General features: G+C 69.4%; 3 protein-coding genes across 3 annotated transcripts; 1 reads left to right on the top strand and 2 right to left on the bottom strand.

The window, feature by feature from the left end:
• Window positions 1-273: 273 nt before the first annotated feature.
• On the bottom strand, window positions 274-11,847 carry SLC4A2 (solute carrier family 4 member 2). Its single transcript, XM_015852786.2, has 23 exons — window positions 11,703-11,847; window positions 8,629-8,760; window positions 6,641-6,806; window positions 6,331-6,563; window positions 6,153-6,268; window positions 5,848-6,077; window positions 5,516-5,652; window positions 5,264-5,444; window positions 5,060-5,195; window positions 4,799-4,982; window positions 4,603-4,717; window positions 4,257-4,441; window positions 3,780-3,993; window positions 3,471-3,686; window positions 3,195-3,343; window positions 2,932-3,126; window positions 2,561-2,776; window positions 2,354-2,443; window positions 2,010-2,176; window positions 1,337-1,590; window positions 1,085-1,254; window positions 747-920; window positions 274-674 (listed from the first exon to the last, which is right to left on the bottom strand). Exons 2-23 carry the CDS (start codon window positions 8,686-8,688, stop codon window positions 594-596), a joined length of 3,669 nt encoding a protein of 1,222 aa, XP_015708272.1. The 5' UTR covers window positions 8,689-8,760; window positions 11,703-11,847; the 3' UTR covers window positions 274-593.
• An 88-nt stretch (window positions 11,848-11,935) lies between these two features.
• On the top strand, window positions 11,936-15,289 carry CDK5 (cyclin dependent kinase 5). The gene is made up of 12 exons (XM_015852784.1): window positions 11,936-12,073; window positions 12,149-12,237; window positions 12,395-12,462; window positions 13,042-13,102; window positions 13,188-13,244; window positions 13,917-14,012; window positions 14,117-14,191; window positions 14,272-14,368; window positions 14,458-14,527; window positions 14,606-14,666; window positions 14,737-14,817; window positions 14,917-15,289. The coding sequence occupies exons 1-12, from the start codon at window positions 12,037-12,039 to the stop codon at window positions 15,001-15,003; spliced, it is 879 nt and encodes a 292-aa protein (XP_015708270.1). The 5' UTR covers window positions 11,936-12,036; the 3' UTR covers window positions 15,004-15,289.
• A 63-nt stretch (window positions 15,290-15,352) lies between these two features.
• ASIC3 (acid sensing ion channel subunit 3) lies at window positions 15,353-18,885 on the bottom strand. The gene is made up of 10 exons (XM_032442764.1): window positions 18,049-18,885; window positions 17,574-17,724; window positions 17,372-17,499; window positions 17,139-17,289; window positions 17,002-17,058; window positions 16,774-16,927; window positions 16,196-16,367; window positions 16,054-16,125; window positions 15,923-15,966; window positions 15,353-15,625 (listed from the first exon to the last, which is right to left on the bottom strand). The coding sequence occupies exons 1-10, from the start codon at window positions 18,796-18,798 to the stop codon at window positions 15,547-15,549; spliced, it is 1,758 nt and encodes a 585-aa protein (XP_032298655.1). The 5' UTR covers window positions 18,799-18,885; the 3' UTR covers window positions 15,353-15,546.
• Window positions 18,886-20,771: the final 1,886 nt, after the last annotated feature.

A 20,771-nucleotide genomic window follows, 5' to 3' on the forward strand; every position in this document is an offset into this window, starting at 1 on the left:
ACTTTATTGCCGATAGCAGTGGGGAGGGGGCGCGACGTGACGGTGTGTGGGGGGAGCGTGGGATGTGTGGCTGGGGGCCTCAGCCTGGTCCCTTGGGTCACCGGCAGGGGCTGGCGTTTCCTGGGGGTCCCCACGTCTGGCTGGGGGGGGGGAGCTGCGCCCGGCCCCCCAGGGCTGTGACAGCCACGTATTGGGGATGCTGCGGGGCCGGGTGCGGGAGGAGAGGGGGGAGCTTGGGAAGCGGGGAGAACTTTACAATAAAACCGGTGAAAAGTGTGCAAAGTCCGGTCTCTTTATTCGCAGGGGGCGGCGCCCGGCCCGCAGCGCCGGGGGGCGGGGAGGGGGGGGCACGACGGCAGCGCTCCGCGGCCCCCGGGGCTGCCGGCAGCGGGGGGGGCTCCGCTCCCCTCAGCCCAGCGCGCGTTTATTGCATTGAGTCACCCCGTGAAATAACAGCGGGGTCTGGAAACACCTGATTGTCGGCTGGGAGCGGCGGGGGCTCCGCGCCGGGACGGGGCCGAGGGGATCCCACCCCCACCCCCATAACGGCGGCGGGGCGGCTTCTCTTTGGCGGAGCCCCGACGGCGCGGGGCTCACACCGGCATCGGCATCTCGTTGTACTCATCCACCCCCTCCCGCTCGTCCAGGATGGGTTCGGCCTCGTCCGCATCCAGCTGGGGGGGGGGTGCGGGGTGAGGGGCGGCGGGGGCAGCTCCCATCGCCCCCCGGAGCCGGGCGGTACTTACACACTTCATCTCGCGGTCGGTGAAGATGCGGCTCAACAGGCACATGCGGAGCGGCACGGTGAGGATGAGGATGAAGGGGAAGGCCAGGGAAGCCACGGTGGACATGACGGCCCAGAGCACGGCCAGGCACAGCAGCTGCAGCCCGGTGAACAGGTGCATGCGCAGCGTGCGGACCTGCAGCGGGCGGCCGTCAGGGCGCGTGGGACCCCGCACCACAACCCCGACCCGTGTCCCCTCCCTGCGATGCGGCTCCTGCAGCCCCAGCGCAGCCCCGGCCCCCCCCGGGCAGGGCCCGGCCTCTCCCATCCCACCCCCGAAGATCCCCGGGACCCTCCGACCTTTTTGACATAGGGCTCCTTGGGGTGGTACTTGGGGGGCATCAGCAACAGCTGCAGCCGCTCGTAGAACTGGATGCCGTTCAGGGAGGTGACGCCCATGTAGAGGAAGATCCCGAAGAGCACAGCCAGCGGGATCTGCCGCAGCAGCTCCCCGATGACGATGGACAGCCCTAAGGACCGAGGGCGGGGAGTCAGCCCGGGGCGCAGGGAGGGGACGCCGGAGCCCCGCGGCCACGTCCCAGCAGCACCTACCGACCAGCACGGCCACCAGCAGCCCGGTGACGCGCTGCTCCTTCACCTCCTGGATCTTGGGCTTGTCCCCCGGTGCCACCGCTTTGCTCATGACCGTCAGAGCGTTGGCGTGTGTGACGGAGCGCACCGTAGCGGCCGCGAGCCAGGGCAGCCCGAAGAGAGCAAAGAAACCTCCCATGGCCACGATGAGCAGCAGGTCCAGGTGGAACCCGGAGCCCTTCAGCAGCTTCCGCTCCTTCTTGCTGATGATCAGCCTGGGCACAAGGGCGGACCGTTGGCTCAGCACGGCTCAGCGCAGTGGGCATGGCTCAGCATGGCACGGCACAGCTTAGAATGGCTCGGCATGGAATAGCTTAAGATGGCACGGCACAGTTTGGAATGGGTCAGTACAGCATGGTATGGCACAGGTTGTCCTGACACAGCATGGCACAGTTTGGCAAGGCTCAGCACTACGTGGCATGGATTGGTAGCGCACAGCACAGCATGGCCCAGCTGGGCATGGCTCAGCATGGCACGGCATGGCACAGCTTGGCAAGGCTCAGCACGGCACGGTAGAGCAGAGCATGGCACAGCACAGCTTGGAATGGCTCAGCGTAGCTCAGCACGGCACGGCACCGCTCGGCACGGCGCACCCAGCCCTGTGCACGTCCCAGCCCGGCCCCGCTGCGCTCACGTGGTGATTTGCGTCTCCATGAAGATGAGGATGAAGACGAGGACGGCGGGGAGCCCGCTGGCCACCATCATCCACACCGGGAAGTCGCTCCTCTCGCCCAGTGGGTTGATCACCCAGCCCCGCTTATCGGGGGCCGTCACCGAGAACCCGCTGGGCACACTCAGCTTCTGCGGGGGCAGAGGATGCTGTGGGGTCACCGGCTTCCACGGGGCGAGGGCTGCCCCCATCCCACAGTGGGGATCCCCACGGGGCTCAACCCAAAGGGCTCCAGGCAGGGGGGTCACATATGGGGGACAGAATCCCCTCAGGTGTAAGGGGAGCGGGTGGGGGTCCCGGGCGCTGACCTGTGTGTAGGTGTCGCGGATGCTGTAGTCCACCAGCACCATCACCAGGATGGCGATGGGCACCCCGAAGTCCCCGATGAGGCGCCGGATCTGTAGGAAGGATGGAGTCAGCGCAGCCCCGGCTTCCCCTACCACCCCAGGCTCAGCACTGCCCCCCAAGCCGGGCTCACCCCGTGCCCGTGCCGCCGTCCCGCCTGCCCCACGCACCCGTCCAGGGAAGAACCGACTGTTCTTGAACTTGCGCAGGAAGAAGGCGATGAAGAAGGTGCCGGCCATGAGCACCAGGGACAACAGCGCCGTGTTGGGCTGCCCCGTCACCTTGGCAGCTCCGCGCTGCGCCGTGACGTTGGATGCTGCGCTGCTGTTGGTCCACGCGGTGCCATTGGGCTGAATGCAGCCGTGCAGGGGATGCTCCTGGAAGATCTGTGCAGTGCGGGGTGTCACGTGCAGCCACAGCAGCCACAGCAGCCATAGCAGCCATAGCAGCCACAGCAGCCATAGCAGCCACAGCAGCCATAGCAGCCACAGCAGCCACAGCAGCCATAGCAGCCACAGCAGCCATAGCAGCCATAGCTCACCTTGCCCAGCTTGGAGAAGGTCTCATAGATGAAGATGAGGGAGATGAGGAAGGCGAAGATCTCCTGGGTGAAGCGTGAGACGAAGCGCACCAGGAAGCTGCCCTCGCAGGCCACCATCAGCAGCACGATCAGGATGAGCCAGAAGCCGATCCACACCCGGCCCACGAGGTACTCCAGCCCGTTGGCCTCGCAGAACTGCAGCACAAGGGGGGTCAGCTGGGGCGGCCGTAGGGACCCCGCAGCCGGGAGCAGCCCCTGCCCACCGTGAAGAAAGCCTCCTCGAAGACGAGCAGCGGCCCCGAGAAGCCGATGACGAGCAGGGGCTGCGCACCCAGCAGGCAGAACAGCACGCCCTGCAGCGACGTGGAGATGATCAGCTCCGACACCCCAATCAGGTCCTGCGTCTTCTCCCCTGTGGGCAGCACAGGGTCAGGAACAGCCCATGGGGTGGGCAGGGCCCCTCGCTATGCAGTGTGCTCCTCCAGCCCCGCACACGCAGCACTCTGCCCCATCCGGCTGCCCCACATGCTGGTGCTCACCCAGCAGCCCCCCAAAGGTGATGGCAGGGGAGAGTGCAGCAAAGTAGATGAAGAGAACGGCTGCGAGACACTGGCTGTGCAAGGCGTCTCTGATGTCACTCAGGTATTTGGGGTACCTGCGCCGCACGTCCCGGATCAGCCCCCCGAACGGCCGCCCCGTGCGCCGCAGGGGATCATCCTCATCCTCATCCTCAGCCACCTTCAGCTTCAGCAGCGCTGCAACCCAACGCACGGACAGGAGGATGGACAGACGGATGGTTGGCCCCAGCCCCTCTGCCCACCCCACAGCCCCCACAGCACCCAGCACACCTTTCTCCTCGGGGGATTTGGGCTCCAGCAGCAGCCTCCTCTCCTGCTCCTCGCGCTTCTTCAGCATCTCGCGCTGGAAATGCGCCACGCTGCGCAGCAGCTCCTCGCCCTGCACCTCCGAGGGCGGCAGCACCACGCTGCAGTCCAGGAACTCGTTGATGGCCGTCAGCAGGTCGTGCCGGTCGTCAGCCAGGTAGGCGGCCTCGTGGAATTGCTGCGGGCAGAGGGGTCAGGGTGGGCATGGGGAACCAACAGCAGGGGGAACAGGGATGGGAATGGGAACAGGGTACGGGGATGTGAACAGGGATGGGAAAGGGAACGGGGATGGGAAAGGGAACGGGGATGGGAATGGGAACAGGAACGGGGATGGGAATAGGAACAAGGCATGGGAATGGGAACAGGAACGGGGATGGGAATGGGGATGGGAACAGGGATGGGAATGGGGCACGGGGATGAGAATGGGAATGGGGCACCCACCTTGTCAGACATGAGGGTGGAGATTGACCGACCAATTTCATGGTAGTCCATGTGGGTGCTGCTGGGCCCCAATAGCACGAAGAGGAAGCGCACGGGGACGGGCACTTCCAGCACCGAGTCCAGCTCCACCGCCTCCTGCAGCCGCACGAAGGCCATGGTGGGCTGGTCCAGGAACTCCACGCAGCCTGTGGGGCACAGAGCTCAGTATGGGGCACAGAGCTCAGCACGGGGCACAGAGCTCAGTACGGGGCACAGAGCTCAGTATGGGGCACAGAGCTCAGTATGGGGCACAACGGGGTGCCCAGCACACAAAGCCGCCCCCCACCACGCCCCTGCCCCTCCGTACCCACGAGCACCACGGTGGCCTCGGCGTTGTCGGGGATCTTCTCCAGCAGCTTCAGCTCGTGCTTGGACTTGGAGCGGGTGATGCCGGCGGGGGGCGCGGGGGTCGGGACCTCACGCTGCGGGCACGGGGTCAGCGCCGCCCGAGGACGAGGGGCGGCGGGAGGGGACGGGAGGGGAGGGGAGGCAGGGCCGCTCACCTCCCGCTCCACGTCCACGCGCGTGTCGTGCTCGGCGCCGGTCCCGGCGATGAGGGGCTCGGTGACGGCCGGCTCTGCGCCCTCCCCCACGTGGTTGGTGCTGTGGTGATGCACCAGCAGGGAGCCCAGGCTGCCGGCCGAGATGTTCCTCGGGAACGAGAACTCCTTCTCGTCGCTCGGGTGGCTGTGGTCGGAGCTGCGTGTCACGGACACGCCGGCCCGGAGCCCCCCGGCACCGCGCGGCCCCGGCCCCGCCCCCACCTGTGCTTGAGCAGCAGCGCCCGCAGCACGTTGGCCCGGTCCTCGGCCCGGATCTGGTCGGTGATGACCATCTGCTCCACCACCTGATGGGCCACTCCCGGCAGCGTCTTCTGGTCCAGGTCCAGCAGCACGGCGCCTGGGGGGCAGCGGGCTGAGCCGGGGACCCCCCCGAGCGCCCCCCCGGGGGTCGCCCCCGCCCCGTACCGTGCGACAGCGTCTTGCGCAGCTCCAGGAGGCTGCGGAACGACAGCGAGGCCACGTGCGGCTTCCCCCAGCGGTCCGTCTCCTCCTCCACGTCCTCCTCGAACTTGATCCATCGCGCCGTCTCCTTCCACTGCAGCTCCTGGTTCTTGTCCAGCACCAGCTCGTTCAGCTCCACAAACACCTGCGGGGTCGCGGCTCAGCGGGTCCCTCCCAGCCCCTCACCCCCCGGCCCCGTCCCGTTACAACACGCACCTCGTGCGGCTGCCGGTCCGACCTGCGCGGCCGCGCGCTGTGCTCCCGCTGCTCCTTCCCGACGCGCACAACCTGCGCCTTGGCGCATTTCCGCACCAGGTGCCGCCGCACCCCGGGCACGTCCTCGAAGCGGTGACCTGCGGGACGGGATGGGGGTGGGCGGCGGGGAGGAGCGGCCGGGAACCTCCGGGCGGCGCCGTCGTGGCCCTGGCGGTGCCGGAGGCTCCGACTGCGGGACCCGCTGTGCAGGACGCAGCCGCCGCCTCCCGCTCCCCGTTCCCGGCCCCGCTCGCCCCGCTCCGGGCCCCTCGGATCCCACCGGCCCCACTCACTCTTCATGTAGTCCAGGTCGGCCGACGCCAACGTCTGCGCCTCCGATTCATCCGTGGGCACCTTCTGATACTGCGCCTGCTCCGCGCCCGTCATGCTGCCGATGCGGCGCCGCTCGTGCAGGTTGTAGCTGCGGTGCCCGGGCTGGGCTCTGCCCGCGGGGCGCCCGGGGGAGCCGCCATCGTCGGGCACGGCGCCGCCCTCGGCCGCTCGACTCTCCTCGGCGCCGGGGCTGCAACACGCACGGCCCGGTGGCACCGCGGCGCACCCGCATCCCGCACGGCCCCGGTACAACCCCCCCGCTCACCTGGCCGCCGCCGGGGCCGCGGCTCCGTGGGGCTCCGCCGTGGGGCCGGGTGGTGCCGGCGGTGCCGGGGACTCCTCCGCACGGCGCTCGGTCACCTCGTCCTCCTGCAGGAAGAACTGCACCGACACGCGTGGCACGGCCGGGAACGGCCCCGCGCCCCGCCCCGCCCCGCCCCTACCTGCACGCCGTCGCCGGGGCCGCCCCGCAGCTCCTCGGCCGAGCGCTCGGTCTCGGTGTCTCCCGCCTCCTCCTCATCCTCCTCGCCCTCCTCGATGGGGGGATTCTCTCCGGGGGCGGCCGCTCGCCCGCGTTTCTTCCTGCCCTTCTTGGGGACCCCCTTCTTGCGGCGCGCGTCGGGCGGCAGATGCGCGGACAGCGGGTGGTGGATGTGCAGCGAGGACTGACGGTGGTCTGGGCGGGGGGTGCGGTGTCGGGCTGCCGTCCCCGCGCTCCCCGTCCCCTCCCCCGTTGCCCCGTCCCCCACTTACACTCGAAGTCCTCCTCCCCGTAGATGCGGCCCGGCTCCTCCACGCTGCGCGGGTGCGCGTCGCTCAGGATCTCCTCGAAGCGCTCCACGCCCAGCGCCTTGTTCAGGTCCTTCTCCTCTTCCTCGACCAGCGGCGGCGAAGCGGTGCCCGGTGCGGGCGGCTCGGGCTGCGGGCGGGACGGGGCGGGGCTGGGCCGGGTGCGTGACACGGATCCGTGCGGTGCGGGATCCCCGCGGCACCGACACCTCCGTGGCACCCCCGGGTCCGCCCACCCCGCACCCGGTCGCAGCCCTTCCCGCACCACCCCGGCCGCCCCGCGCATCCCGCACACCCCCCCGGCCCCCCCGGGCCCCCCCCCCCCCCCCGCACAGTCCCAGGACCCCGCGCCCGAGGGACACGCCCCCGCGCCCCGCATCCCCCCGCTCTGCGCCCCGCACCCCCCGCGTCACCTCCCTGCGCCCGCACCGCCCCGGGGTGGGAACCGGCCACAGGGTGCGGGATATGGGGGCGGGGTGCGGGATGCGGGGTGCGGGCCGTACCTGAGTCATGGCGGAGCCGTCTCCCTCCGCAGCGCTCGCGGCGCTTTATCGGAAGGTCACGGCGGTGGGGGGGGGCGGCGCGGGGGGCGGCGGCTCCGTCCCCCCCCTCGGCAAACACCCGCGGAGCCGCCCCGACCGCCTCAAGGTGACAGCGCAGAGGGCAGCGCAGCGCAGCAGCATCCCGCCCCCCCCTCCCGGGCAGCGCTATGCGCCGCGCCGCCGGAATGCGCCCCCCCGGGCGGTGCGCGGCCCTTCGGAACGCGGCTCGGCCAACGCCCCCCCCCGGCCGGGCCCGGATCCCGCTCGGAGCTGCGCTGTCGAACCCCCCGGAACCGCCCGGTCCCTTCCACAACCCCGCCCCCCCCCCCCCCGGACACCCCCCGGGATGACCCCGCCGAGGGGGTCGCACGGCTGTAGAGCCGCCCCCCGCAGCCGGGGGGGGTTGGAGGTGCCGCTGGTGCCCGCCCCGCAGGTCGGGACCCCCCCATGACGGCAGCCCCCACCTCCAGCAGTGCCCCCCTCTGCCGCACAGTCACCCCCCCCCGACCACCACCGAGGGCTCCGGGGGGGCCTCAAAGGGGTCCCAGGAGCCGACCCCCCCAGCTCGGAGCTTCCCCAGCCCCCACCCAGCTCCCCCCTTCGCTGCCCCACGGCTCCGCTTCCTGTCCCCACCGGAGCACACGGTGCCCGCGCCCCCCAGGCGTTGCCCCACGGCCAGACCCCGCAGCCCCCCCAGGACCCCCCTCATCCCCTGCCCCCAGCGCTCAGCTGCGGCTGCGGTTACACCGAGGACCCCCCGCAAACCCATCCCACCGGGACGGGGCGCCGGCGCTGTGCCATCCCCGCTCCAGGAGCTGCCCGGGGGGGCGATGCCACACAACCCCGAGCACCGTGACACCGGCGGGGCCGCACAGCGGGGCGGTGCGGGGCGGTGCGGGGCGGTGCGGGGCGGTGCGGGGCGGTGCGGGACGGTGCGGGGCGGTGCGGGGCGGCGCCTCACCGCGATGCGCAGCAGGAAATCCATGGGGGGGGCACAGCGCGGTGCCAGCCCCGCACCCGGCCCCGGTCACGTGCCACCGCAGCGCAGCCGTGGGGCGGGGGGGGCACAAGGACCGACCGACGGGTCAATCATTAACCACGGAACCGACGTGCGGAGCCGCGCTCAGATCAACGCCCGGCACCGCCGGCACGGCACGAAGCTCCGGGCAGCCCGGACACACGGCTCGGCCCCACGGCTCAGCTCGGCCCCACGGCTCAGCTCAGCCCCACGGCTCAGCCCCATAACTGTGCGCTGGGGCAGCTGCTGTGAGCCGGGCTGGCAGCCCCACGGTGCGTGGCAGGGCCGCTCGGTGCCGCCGTTACGTGCCCTGCTGACCCACCCGGTGCCGCGCTGACCCCGCCGTGCCGTGCCGTCCCCCCGCCCCCCGCCGGCCCGTGGGTTCAACTCACGCTGTCGAAGGCGGAGGAGACGATGTGGTGCAGCTCGGAGGACACCGGGGAGCGGCTCATGGTGCCGTGGGGCGCAGCTCAGCCCTTCTCCTTCTCGCGGGGGCTCAGAGGGCGCTGTGTGCGCACCATAACCTGCGGGACACGCTCGGTTCGCCGCGGGTTCCCCGGTGCCGGCGCTCGGCGTCGCCTCGGGCTGACCCGGGGCCGGGGAGGGAAAGAAAACAGCGCTGCGGGCTGCGCCCCGCGACCGGCTCCGGGACGGTTTGTGTTGGCCGCGGGGCCGAGCGCCGGGGCGGCCGCCAAGAGCAACGCGGCCAGCGGAGCTTGGACGGGGCCCAGCGCCGCGGCGCGACCCCGACCGCGGACCGGCCCCGTCCCGCCCCCGACCCCCGGTGGGCGCCACGGACGGCGCCGGTTCCCCCCGCCTCCCCCCCCCCCCCCTGCCCCGGGCGGCACCGAGTGAGCGGCGGAGCCCCCGGCGCTGCGGTTCTTGTGGCCGGGGGCGGCCCCGTGTGACGGCGCGGACCGGGCCCAGGGATGACTGTATCTCACATGGCGGCCCGTCATCACCCCCTGCCCCCCGGAGCCGCCCGGCCCCACGTCCCGCTGCGCGCAGGAGTTTCCCTGACGCTGCCCAGCGGCTCGGGCGGGCACGGCCCCGATAAACGCTGCTGCGCCTGGCACGAGGCGCTGCCGGCCCGTTCTGAAGCGTTGGCTGCGATCGGGCTCTGCGGCCCAAACAACGCAGCGGCTGCTCCCTGCGGGCACCGCATCCACCGGATCGCAGCCCCGCGGACACCGGCTGAGCTGAGCTGGGCTGGGCCGGGATCCACTGCGGGCAACAAGATGGGACTGCAGGGAGCACAGCCCACGGGGACCGCTATGGGGACAGACCTGGGAACCTCCGCGGGGAGATCTGTGGGGTCCACCATGGCAGCATCTATAGGAACATCAACAGGGACCTCCATGGGGACCACAATAGGGACCGCCATAAGGACAGCCATAGGGGCAGCTATAGGGACCGCAGTCCCTATAGGGACCACCATAAGGACAGCCATAAGGACAGCCATAGGGACTGCCATATGTACCACAATAGATACCACAATAGGTGCCGCCATGGGGACCGCCATGGGGACTGCCATAGGGGCAGCTATAGGGACTGCCATAGGGACCACCATAAGGACAGCCATAGGGACTGCCATAGGTATCACAATAGGTACCACCATAGGGACAGCCATAGGGACCACCATAAGGACAGCCATGGGGACAGCCATGGGGACCACCACCATAGGGGCACCTTCAGCCTCCAGCCCCCACCCAGGGCCGTACACTCAGCGTTTCCACCACATCCACGCAGGGGGCACGACCCCCTCAGGTGACCCCACTGGAAACGGTGACAGCGTCGGTCCCGGCGCCGCCTGAGTCACCGCGGGGCAGAACAGGAACGAGACTCTCGGTGCCGGGACAGGGATCCACGCGGGGGCTGAGTCAGGGGCCGCCCGGAGCCCCCCCAGGTGCCGTGCGGGGTTGGGGGGGGGGGTGCAGGGCGCGGTGCCCCCGCAGCGCCCCGTGTGCCGCCGTTCCCAGGCTCCCGGCGCGGCACAATGGGCTGTTGTTCGCGGGAACAATCCAGATAAGCGGGGCAGGTCCGCGATAGGGAGATCGAGCTGCCAACCCCGCCGCGCTCCATTAATTACCTCCTGGCTCCGCTCAGTGCGTGAGCCGGCTCCGCTGCCCCCGCCCCGCGCTGCCGAGCATTCCTGGGGCCAGCCTCGACCTGCCCGACTGATCCCGGCTAAGGCGATTACGGGGCACCGGCACCGCGCCCCGACGGGACGGGACAGCGCCGGGACCGCGCGGCCACGGCACCGCAACGGGAACGGAACGGAACGGGGCAGCGGGGCCGGGACCAGCACCCGGCACAGACAGCGCTCGTCCCGCTGGAGACCCGCAGCAAAGGCCGGGGGTGGGCAGCACCTCACGGGAAGCAGCTGCGGGTGTCACACGTGTGAGCACCGGGTGGGCACCATCCCTATGGGCATCATCCATCCCTATGGGCACCACCCCTATGGGCACCATCCATCCCTATGGGCACCACCCCCGTGAGCACCGTCCGTCTCTCCAGCACCGCACACACGCCCCAGGCTCACGCTGTTGTGTTGCACACATCGGTGCCAGGAGGCTGGGAGCGGCCGAGAGCCCCACAGCTGCCCCACAGCTGCCCCACATCTGCCCGCCAGGCGCAGGCACGGAGCTCATCCATCCTCCATCCCTCCATCCCTCCATCCCTCCATCCCTCCTCCCCCCCCGTTCAGCCGCGGTTCCGCTCGGTCCCGGTGCCGCCGCCGCCCCGTCCCGTGTCCGTAACCGCGGTTCGGGGGGCGGGGCCGCCCCCGGTTTCATCCCGGCGGGTTCGAGCCGCAACTTCGGAACCCGCGGCCCAAACTCCCGGTGCCGCCCCGCCGTGACCCCGGAGCCGTCGGGGGCAGGAAATGAATCACGGAGCCGCGCTGCGCCACCGCGGGACCGAGCGGCCCCACGGGGACACGGGAGCGGCCCCACGGGAGCGGCCCCTGGGCCCGGCCCCACTCACCCCATGGCCCCGTTCCGTCCGGCGCTTCCACCGCCGCGTCCCGCCGCTCCGTCCGTGCCCGTTCGCCCCGGGGCCGTTATAGCGGCGCTCTCGGGCTCGGGGCGGCGGATCGTGGCGCGGCGCTTTGTTCCATCCCCGCGGCGCTGCAGCCCCGGGGCTGCTCCCGGCCACTCCTACGGGCGGGGGGGGGCGGCGGGGGGGGTCCGGGCGGCAGCGGGGCGGGTTGCGGGGCACGGCCCGGTCCGGGCGGGGCGGCCGGTGTCGGTAGCGGTGCCGTGTCCGCAGCGCCGCCCCCGGCCCCACCCGCCGCTGTAACGGGGCCGGGCACCGAGCGGGAACGTGGGATCAGGGCGGGGGGGCGCCCCCGGTGCCCGCAAAGCGCGGAAGCGCTGCCCGGTACCCGCTGCCCGGTGCCGCCCCGCCGTGCGCTGTGCGCCGTGTTGTGCCCGCGGAGCGGCGGCACCGACCGAGCGGCTCTTACCGGGACTCCGGGCGGAGCGGGCGGGCCGGGAGCCGGAAGCGCAGCCGGGAGCGGACACCGAACCCGGAACCGCACCCGGAACCGCCCGGCGGCGGCGGGGATCGAACCCGCGGCACAAGGAGCGGGGGGCGGGGACAAAAGGGGCGGGGCTAAAGGGGGCGGGGCCGCTCGGCGGCGTGGCGGAAGAGCCGGTACTTCCGGGAGGCGGGACGGAAGTGGAGGGGCTGCCGGGAGGGGCGGCGGAAGGGGCGGGGATACGAGGGCGGGGGCGGGGCCGGCACCGGGACCGGAGCGGAACCGAACGGGACGGAACCGAAGGGGACCGAACGGGACCATGCAGAAATACGAGAAACTGGAGAAGATCGGGGAAGGTGCGACGGGACCGGACCGGGGCGGGGCGGGGCGGGTCCGGTGTGGGGCCGCTGGGCTGAGCCGTCCGTCCGTAGGTACGTACGGAACCGTGTTCAAGGCCAAGAACCGGGAGACGCACGAGATCGTGGCGCTGAAGCGGGTGCGGCTGGACGATGACGACGAGGTGAGGGCCGGGATCGGCACCGGGATCAGCGACGGGCCGGGTCGGGTCGGTTCAGTTCGGTTCGGTTCGGCTCGGTCCGGTTGTGCCCGGTCCGGTTGTGCCCGGTGCACACGGGGCTGCTCGGGGCCGGTCCGAGCCGTGCGGTGCCGCCGTGCAGGGGGTGCCCAGCTCTGCACTGCGGGAGATCTGCCTGCTCAAGGAGCTCAAGCACAAGAACATCGTCAGGTGAGTCCGGTGTGTGATATGGGCTGTGTGTGCTATGTGCTGTGTGTGCTCTATGTGCTCTATGTGCTCTATGTGCTGTGTGTGCTCCTATGTGGCTCTAGGTGTGCCTCTATTGTTGCTCTATGTGCTGTTGTGGCTCTATGTGCTCTGTGCTGCTCTATGTTGCTCTGTGCTGCTCTATGTTGCTCTGTGTGCTCTAAATGTTTGCCTCTAATGTGCTGTGTGTGCTTCTATGTGCGTCTATGTGCTCTATGTTGCTCTATGTGCTCTATCGTGCTCTATTGTGCTCTATGTGCTCTATGTGCTCTATGTGCTGTGTGTGCTCTATGTGCTCTATGTGCTGTATGGGCTCTATGTGCTATGTGCTCTATGTGCTCTATGTGCTCTATGTGCTCTATGTGCTGTATGTGCTCTATGTGCTCTATGTGCTCTATGTGCTGTGTGTGCTCTATGTGCTCTATGTGCTCTATGTGCTCTATGTGCTCTGTGTGCTCTATGTGCTCTATGTGCTCTATGTGCTCTATGTGCTGCTGTTGGTGCTCCCCGCCCGGTACCGACCCTTTGGTGCCGCCCCCCCAGGCTGCACGACGTGCTGCACAGCGACAAGAAGCTGACTCTGGTCTTTGAGTTCTGCGACCAGGTGAGCGCGGATCCGGCCCTAATGACACCCCCCCCCCATAAACCCAACCCCGTCCGTGCCCTGATGGCAGCACCGCCCCCTGCAGGACCTCAAGAAATACTTCGACAGCTGCAACGGGGATCTGGACCCTGAGATCGTGAAGGTGTGTGTGTGTGTGTGTGTGTGTGTGTGTGTGTGTGTGTGTGGCCACATCCCTCTCTGCTCTGCCCTCTGAGGCCCCATCTGCAGTGCTGCGTCCAGAGCTGGGGCCCCCAATACAGGAAAGACAGGGAGCTGTTGGAGAGGGTCCAGAGGAGGCCACAAAGATGCTCAGAGGCTGCAGCACCTCCACGACAAAGACAGGCTGAGGGAGCTGGGCTTGTTCAGCATGGAGAAGAGAAGGGAAGGCTGCGGGGTGAGCTCAGTGCAGCCTGACAGTGTTTAAAGGGGATTAGAAACAGGAGGGGAATCGACCTTTCACAAGGGAAGGCAGTGACAGGACAAGGGGAAATGGATTTAAGCTGAAGGAGGGCGGATTGAGGGTGGATGTCAGGGGGAAGTTGTGTACTGTGAGAGTGGGGAGGTGCTGGAACAGCTGCCCAGAGGCTGTGGATGCCCCGTCCATCCCTGGAGGTGTTGAAGGCCAGGTTGGATGGGGCCCTGGGCAGCCTGGGCTGGTATCAATGTGGAGGTTGGTGGCCCTGCCTGTGGGGGGGGGTTGGAGCTTTGTGATCCTTGGGGTCCCTTCCAGCCTGTTCTGTGTTGCTGTGCTGCTGTCGCTGTGGCTGGTGCTGGCAGTGGTGCTGTGCTGACTGTGGGCTGTGCTCTCCCACAGTCCTTCATGTACCAGCTGCTGAAGGGCCTCGCGTTCTGCCACAGCCGCAACGTCCTGCACAGGGACCTGAAGCCGCAGAACCTGCTCATTAACAGGGTGAGTGCTGGGCTGGGGGCAGGGGCACCATGTTACCCCCCCCCTGTGCCCCTTGGGGTCCGCTGGGTGCTCCCTCAGCCCCTGACCCCTTTCTCTCTCTGCAGAACGGGGAGCTGAAGCTGGCAGACTTTGGCCTGGCACGGGCCTTTGGCATCCCGGTGCGCTGCTACTCAGCAGAGGTGAGGAGGGGGCTGCTGGGATGCACATGGGGGTCCCGGCATTGCCCGCTCCTCCCGAGCATCCCCTGTGCCCCACGCAGGTTGTCACGCTGTGGTACCGACCCCCGGACGTGCTGTTTGGTGCCAAGCTCTACTCCACCTCCATCGACATGTGGTCGGCTGGATGCATCTTTGCAGGTAGCTGTGGGGCCGGGGGGGCTGTGGGACGCCTGGGGCGGCCATCGGGGCTCACCCCATCGGGGCTCACCCCATCCATCCCTGTGCAGAGCTGGCCAACGCGGGGCGGCCGCTCTTCCCAGGGAACGACGTGGACGACCAGCTGAAGAGGATCTTCCGATATCCTTTGGGTGCTGTTGGTGTGGGGGGGTGAGGGCAGAGTCCCGCAGCTCCCCGTGGCCCTTGACAGCCCCGCACGCTGCTGGGCACCCCCACGGAGGAGCAGTGGCCGGCCATGGCCAAGCTGCCCGACTACAAGGTGAGGGGTTGGGGGGCACGGTGGGGCGGGGGGGGGCGGCGTGGGGCCCGTTGCTCACAGCTGCCCCCAGCCCTACCCCATGTACCCGGCCACCACCTCCCTCGTCAACGTGGTGCCCAAGCTGAACGCCACCGGGCGGGACCTGCTGCAGGTGAGTGTGGGCGGCGGGGGGGCCGTTCCTGCATCCCATTGTGGGGAGGGGGCTGCTCTGGGGGCCGTCAGCCTCGCCCCGTTCCCGTTCTGTCCCCAGAACCTGCTGAAGTGCAACCCGGTGCAGCGGATATCGGCGGAGGAGGCGCTGCAGCACCCCTACTTCACGGACTTCTGCCCCCCCTAAGGGCACACGGAGCCGTGGGGGCAGCGGGACCCGGCGCCTCGTGCCCCCCTCCCCACCCTCTATTTATTAGGATTTTAACCCGGCGCTGCCCTGTGCCGAGCGGGGCCGTGCTGTGCCCACACTGTGCCGGTAGCAGCAGGATGGGGGTCCGGGCCCCCACACCCCCCAGCCCTGGCGGCGGTCGGGGTCCCCCGGAGCTGGCCCCAGGGGTCGCCCCGTTCCCGACCGCGCTGTACGTGGGTGCGATGCGTCTTTGTTACAGACATAAACAGCTCCATCCCCCCCAGCGCCGCCTCCTTCCTGTGTGCCGCTATGGGGCGTTCAGGCCGTGACCCCCCGGAGCCATCCGTGTGGGGCAGGACTTTATTGAGGCGAGGCGGGTGTACAGCGGGGACAAGCAGCGCATGCGGGGATGCGGAGCGGAGACCCTGCGGCCCCCAGCGCCCGGGGTCGGTCCCAGGGCGGGGGCTGCTCCCAGCGGATCCCCCCGGCCGGCCGGGGGTGCGGGGCCGGGCCCGGTGCGGGGCGGCTCCTCCACGGCGCCTACAGCCGAGTGACGAGGTAGCACGTGCGGGGCGAAGGCGACACCGTCCGCGTGGCCGCGCAGGGCCCGAGGGGCGTCCTGCAACGGGGGGAGGGCGCTCAGTGGGGCGGGCCGAGCTCCGGGGCTGCTGCCCCCCCCGCCCCGTGGGGTCTCACGGTCCCGGCTGTGCCGTGCGGGGTGTCCCCAGGAGCCGCATCCCCCGTGGACGTGAGCACGGAGCTCCCCCCCCCACCATCCCACCGCTGCTGCGCTCGGGGAGGCGGTGATGTACGGCCGGGGCGGCGCTGCAGCCCCGCGGTGATGCGGGGGGTGGGGGCCGTGGGGGTCCCCGCCGCCATCTTTACCCCCCCCCCCCCCCGTTCCCACTGCGTGTACCTGGGTGGCAGCGCGGCGGGGCTGCCCGGTACCGCGGGATGCTCCTGGGGGAGGCGGACAGAGAGGAGATGAGCGGGGATGGGCGGCGATGGGTGGGATGGGGCGGGGGGGGGGCGGGGATGGGGGGGTACCAGCGTGGTGCTGCTGCTGCGCCGCATCCGCTTCTTGTCCTTGTAGAAGCCGACGAGCTTGTCCCGGAACACCTGGGGGGCAACGGGTCAGCGCCGGCCCCACATGGGGATGGGGGGAGCAGGGGGATGGGGGGGGTCTCACCTCGTACAGGTAGTCGAAGATCTCCAGGATGGTCAGGATGCTGGCGCCAATGAACAGCCCCATCTGTCCCCCGATGTCCCCCAGCAGCCCAGCCACCTCGTACGCCTTCTTCTGCTCGATCATCTCGTAGTTGAGCGCCTCGAAGAAGATGTCCAGCACCAACACGTTGTCCCTGCGGGCAGGGGGGGCAAGGTGGGGGCTGTGCTGCACTATGGTGTGCTGTGCCATGGGACTGAGAGCTCTGCGTGCTGGGGCTGTGCCATGCTGTGCCATGCACTGCCATGCAATGCCATGCAATGCCATGCAATGCCATGCTGTGCCACATGGCAAAGTGCGCTCTGTGCTGGAGCACTTGTGCAGCAGGAGGGCTGTGCTGCTCAGTGGGTGGTGACGCACTGGCACAGGTTGCCCAAGGAGGCTGTGGATGCCCCATCCCTGCAGGCATTCAAGGCCAGGCTGGATGTGGCTCTGGGCAGCCTGGGCTGCTGGTTGGTGACCCTGCACACAGCAGGGGGTTGGAATGGATGAGCACTGTGGGCCTGTGCAGCCCAGGCCGTGCTGCCCCCAAGGCCACTCACGCAATGTATTGCTCTGACTTGTTGAACTTCTTGTCCAGGTACTTGGCTGAGGCCTTGCTGGGGATCTTCACCATGGAAAGTTCCTTCCCGTAGCGCACGGTATCGCAGGGCGTGCGGCAGGCGCAGTACTCGCTGTCCTTCTTCACCAGGAAATCTGCGCCGGGGGACCGCGATGTCGGGGCCACCCTCCCCCCTCCCCATCCTGCCCCCATCGTGCCCCACACGTACCCAGCGCGGGGTCTGCGCATTCTTTGTACTGCTCTGGCGTGCAGACGTTGGCGTTGCCTACAGGGGGACGCGGCGCTCGTGGGGTGCGGGATGTGAGGGGAGGCCCGATCCCGTCCCTGACCCCCGTCCCCGCTCACCGGGCATGTGCACCATGCGGCAGTTGCAGTTCTCCACCAGGTAGCGGGTCTCGCAGTCGATGCGGCAGGCTGTGATGCTGTAGTTGGTGAAGAAGTCGGACTCGATGGGGGTGGCCTTGCAGTCCCCCCAGGGCGGCGGGAGATAAACCAGCTGCCGGCTTGGATAAGGAAAACACGCGACGCCCGCTGACCCCCATCCCCCCCCCATGCCGCGCCACCTCGGTGCCGGATACCCGCTGCTCCTGGCAGGACACGAAGGTCTGGAAGCCGGGTGCCACACCAAAGCCCAGCTGGTGGATGAAGGGCGGCTCCTCCTGGCTGTGGATCTGCACCTTCACCCCCGCCTCGTACGACGTCTCGTCTGCAAGCACCGCGGGTCTGGGGCTGCGTGAGCCGGCGCTTTGCTCTCCCCTCCCCGCGGGGCGGCCGCCTCACCCGTGTCCCCCCAGACGGGCAGATACTCCTCTTGCTGGATGTTGAGCATCAGCTCCAGCCCGTTCCCCGCGCCGCCCTGCAGCGTGGTCAGCAGCTCCATGCCCGGCTGCCCCGAGTTGAACGTGTAGCACTTGCCCAGGCGGGTGAAGATCTGTGGGGTGGGACAGGGGCGGCTGCTGTGGGGCGGTGGGGCAGAGAGGGGCACGGCGGGACCGGAAGGCGCCTTTCCCCGCCCTCATCCCCAATAGTGCCCTCCACCACCCCACTGCCTTTGCATCCCATCTGCGTCCCATTGCAGTGCGCGCCCCACAGCTGTGCCAGCGACGCATCTCCTGCACGTGCCATAGGCCCGAAGCTGCGCATCCCCACATCCCGCTCAGAGCAGCAGGGGATGGGGCGGGTCTGGGGCTTCAGCGCTGCAGGGCTGAGCTGTGAGCAATGGAGCCGTAGCAGCGGTGCTGGCGGCGGCACTCACGGCGGTGAAGTTGTCGGGGCCGCACTCCTGGCCACGGAAGCGGCAGCGCAGCACCATGTCCGCCACGTCGTGCCCCGCGCGCTGGTAGAAGGCGGCCAGGTCGTAGGTCTTGCTGGGGAAGAAGCCGTGCAGGTCGTGGGGCAGCCCCAGGGCCCGCAGGTAACGGGAGAAGTCTCGGCGTGGTACGGCCAGCAGCTCGGTGCCCACCCAGAACACGTCGTTGGCGGTGAGCCGGGAGCGCCGCGCGCGGTTGTAGTTGCAGATGGTGATGGCGGGGAAGGTGAGCGCGCGGCTCTCGGCCTCGTCCAGCACGGTGATACGGGGGTAGGAGCCGTAGCGCCCCACGTGCCCCCCCGCCTGCAGCAGGAAGGTGCCCAGCGAGGCCGCGAAGGCTCCGGCCCAGAGCAGGCGGTGCGGGGCGGTGGTGCCGGGGGTGAAGATGTGGCGTAGGCCGTGAATGGAGCAGGAGCGGGCGAATGCTGCCAGCCTGGGGGCACCGCCGGATCCGGCACCCGGCACCGCCGCCATGGTGCACCACGAGCCCTGCGGCACCGCGCTGCAGGGGGATTGGGTTTCAGGACACGGGGATGTGGGGACACGTGAGCGGGCACAGAGCGCAGCGGGCACAGCAGCACCAACGTCCAGCGGGACCACAGCGCACATGGAGCGGGACGGCGGCACCCCATGGAAACGTGAGCAACCCAGCCCCATGCCCTGCTCCCTTAGCCATAGATCGGACCCAAAGCCCATCCCCAGCCCATCTTGTGGGACGAGGGGCCCCACGGAGCCCCCAGCTCCTGTAGGGGCAGCACTGGGGCCGTTGGTTGCCCAGCCCCCACGTGGCCGCTCACCTCCCGGTGCCCCCATCCCGCCCTGCTTTGGGGGGGGGGGGAGCAGCTGCTGCGGCAACAAAGCTCCCAAAGAGGGGAGCGGTTCCCATGGCAACGCTGCCCATCGCACGGGGAGGTGGCTGCCATGGCAACCGGCGGCCGGCACCAGGATGCGCCAGGGACCGAGGGAGGGGGGACGGGGATCAGCCCCCGCACCCGGCGTCACACACCCCACAGCGGGAGCCCCACGGGGACGCACACCCCACGGGGTGCCCCACAGAGCAGGCCCGGGATGGGACATTGCCCCATGTGGAGAGCACATGGCACAGCCCCTGCCCCCATAACAGAGCCCCGCAGACAGACACGCTGCCCACCCGGCTCAGCCAACACCTCGCTCTGCTTTCAGCCACTGAGTCGCAGCGGGTGCAGCCGGGGGGGCTCAGCCGTGTCCCTGTGTGTGCCCTATGGGGGCTGAGCTCCCTGCTCCCCTCCAAGGCTCCACGTGCTCTGCTGCACTCAGGATCCCGGGGGGGGGTTGGAAGGAACATCCCTCATGTGTTGGCACAGGGGGACGGGCAGTGGGAGCCCGGCTCGGCCCCGGGGGGTCAGTCACAATAGAGATTGTTTCCTGCCCATAGAGCTTCGTGCTGGATGCTGCTCTGGTTACACATCTGCCGGCTGCTGTGTGTGTGTGTGGGGGGAGGGGAGGACTCTGCCCCACTGAGCTCCTCTGTCTGTGTGTGTGCCCTGTGCCCACCATCCCCACACCCCCCACAGAACTGCGGTCCCAGTGCCCATCCCTGTGGGCAGAGCACGGGCACGGCACGACCCTTCGGCACACGGCAGGTGGGGGGCGATGGCAGATGGTGGGGAGGGGCCGGCTGCTCTCGGGGGTGGCAGCAGGGGGGACACGGAGCCACGGGGACTGGAGCTGTGGGACCCTGAGTGCGGGCAGAGCTGCGGGGGCTGAGCAGAGGCACAGAGCCTGGAGCCTAAGGGTGGGCATGAGGGAGAGGGGAGGGTGCACCGCTGGATGGTGACCAGCACCCAAAGCACCAGCGGGACACAATGGGAGCAACGGGGATGGAGCCACCCAGGACCCCCTGGTCCCAAATCCCCCCGTGTTCGACCCCGCTGTGACACCTGTGTCCACGAGTGGGAGCCCTGGTGCCCATGGACACAAGACAGAGCAGCGCGTGGCAGCGTGGTCACAGCGTGACCCTTTGGCACACGTGGAGCGTGCAGCAGGTGGCAGGGCCCGGCAGCAGAGGGGACACGGAGCCACAGCGAGTGGAGCGGGTGGTCTGCGCGGCTGCAGGGGGTGGGCGCAGGGTGGGGGCACCAATGGGTGGAACCCAGCGGCCAAACCACCCGCGGGATGTGATGGGAGCGATGGGGATGGAGCCCACTGGGACCGTCCGGTGCCAGATTGTGCCGTGCTTAAATGCGATGGGAGCGATGGGGACGGAGCCCACCGGGACCCTCCGGCACCGCAACCCCGCCGTGTCCCCCCAACACTCACCACGCTGAAGTTGCGCGCGGAGCAGCCGGCGCCGCGGAAGGAGCATTGCAGCAGCATGTCGGCCAGGTCGTGCCCGGTGCGGTTGTAGAACTCGGCCATGCTGAAGGGCTTGGCCTTGAAGTTCTTGAAGTTGGCCTTGTCGCGCAGCGCGGCCAGCACGGCCGGCTCGGCCAGCTGCGGGTTGCTGATCTCGTAGCGCTCGTTGAGCAGCGCCAGCAGCTCTCCCACGTGGTACATGTCGTTGCGGGTGATCTTGGAGAAGCGGAACTCATTGAGGTTGCAGAAGGTGACAGCAGGGAAGGTGAGCCTTGTGGCAGCCACCTCGTCCAGTTTGGTGACGTGCGGGTAGGTGAGGAAATAGGCGACGCGCT

This window comes from Coturnix japonica, chromosome 2, assembly GCF_001577835.2.
Source record: "Coturnix japonica isolate 7356 chromosome 2, Coturnix japonica 2.1, whole genome shotgun sequence".
In the NCBI taxonomy this organism is placed as follows: Eukaryota; Metazoa; Chordata; class Aves; order Galliformes; family Phasianidae; genus Coturnix; species Coturnix japonica.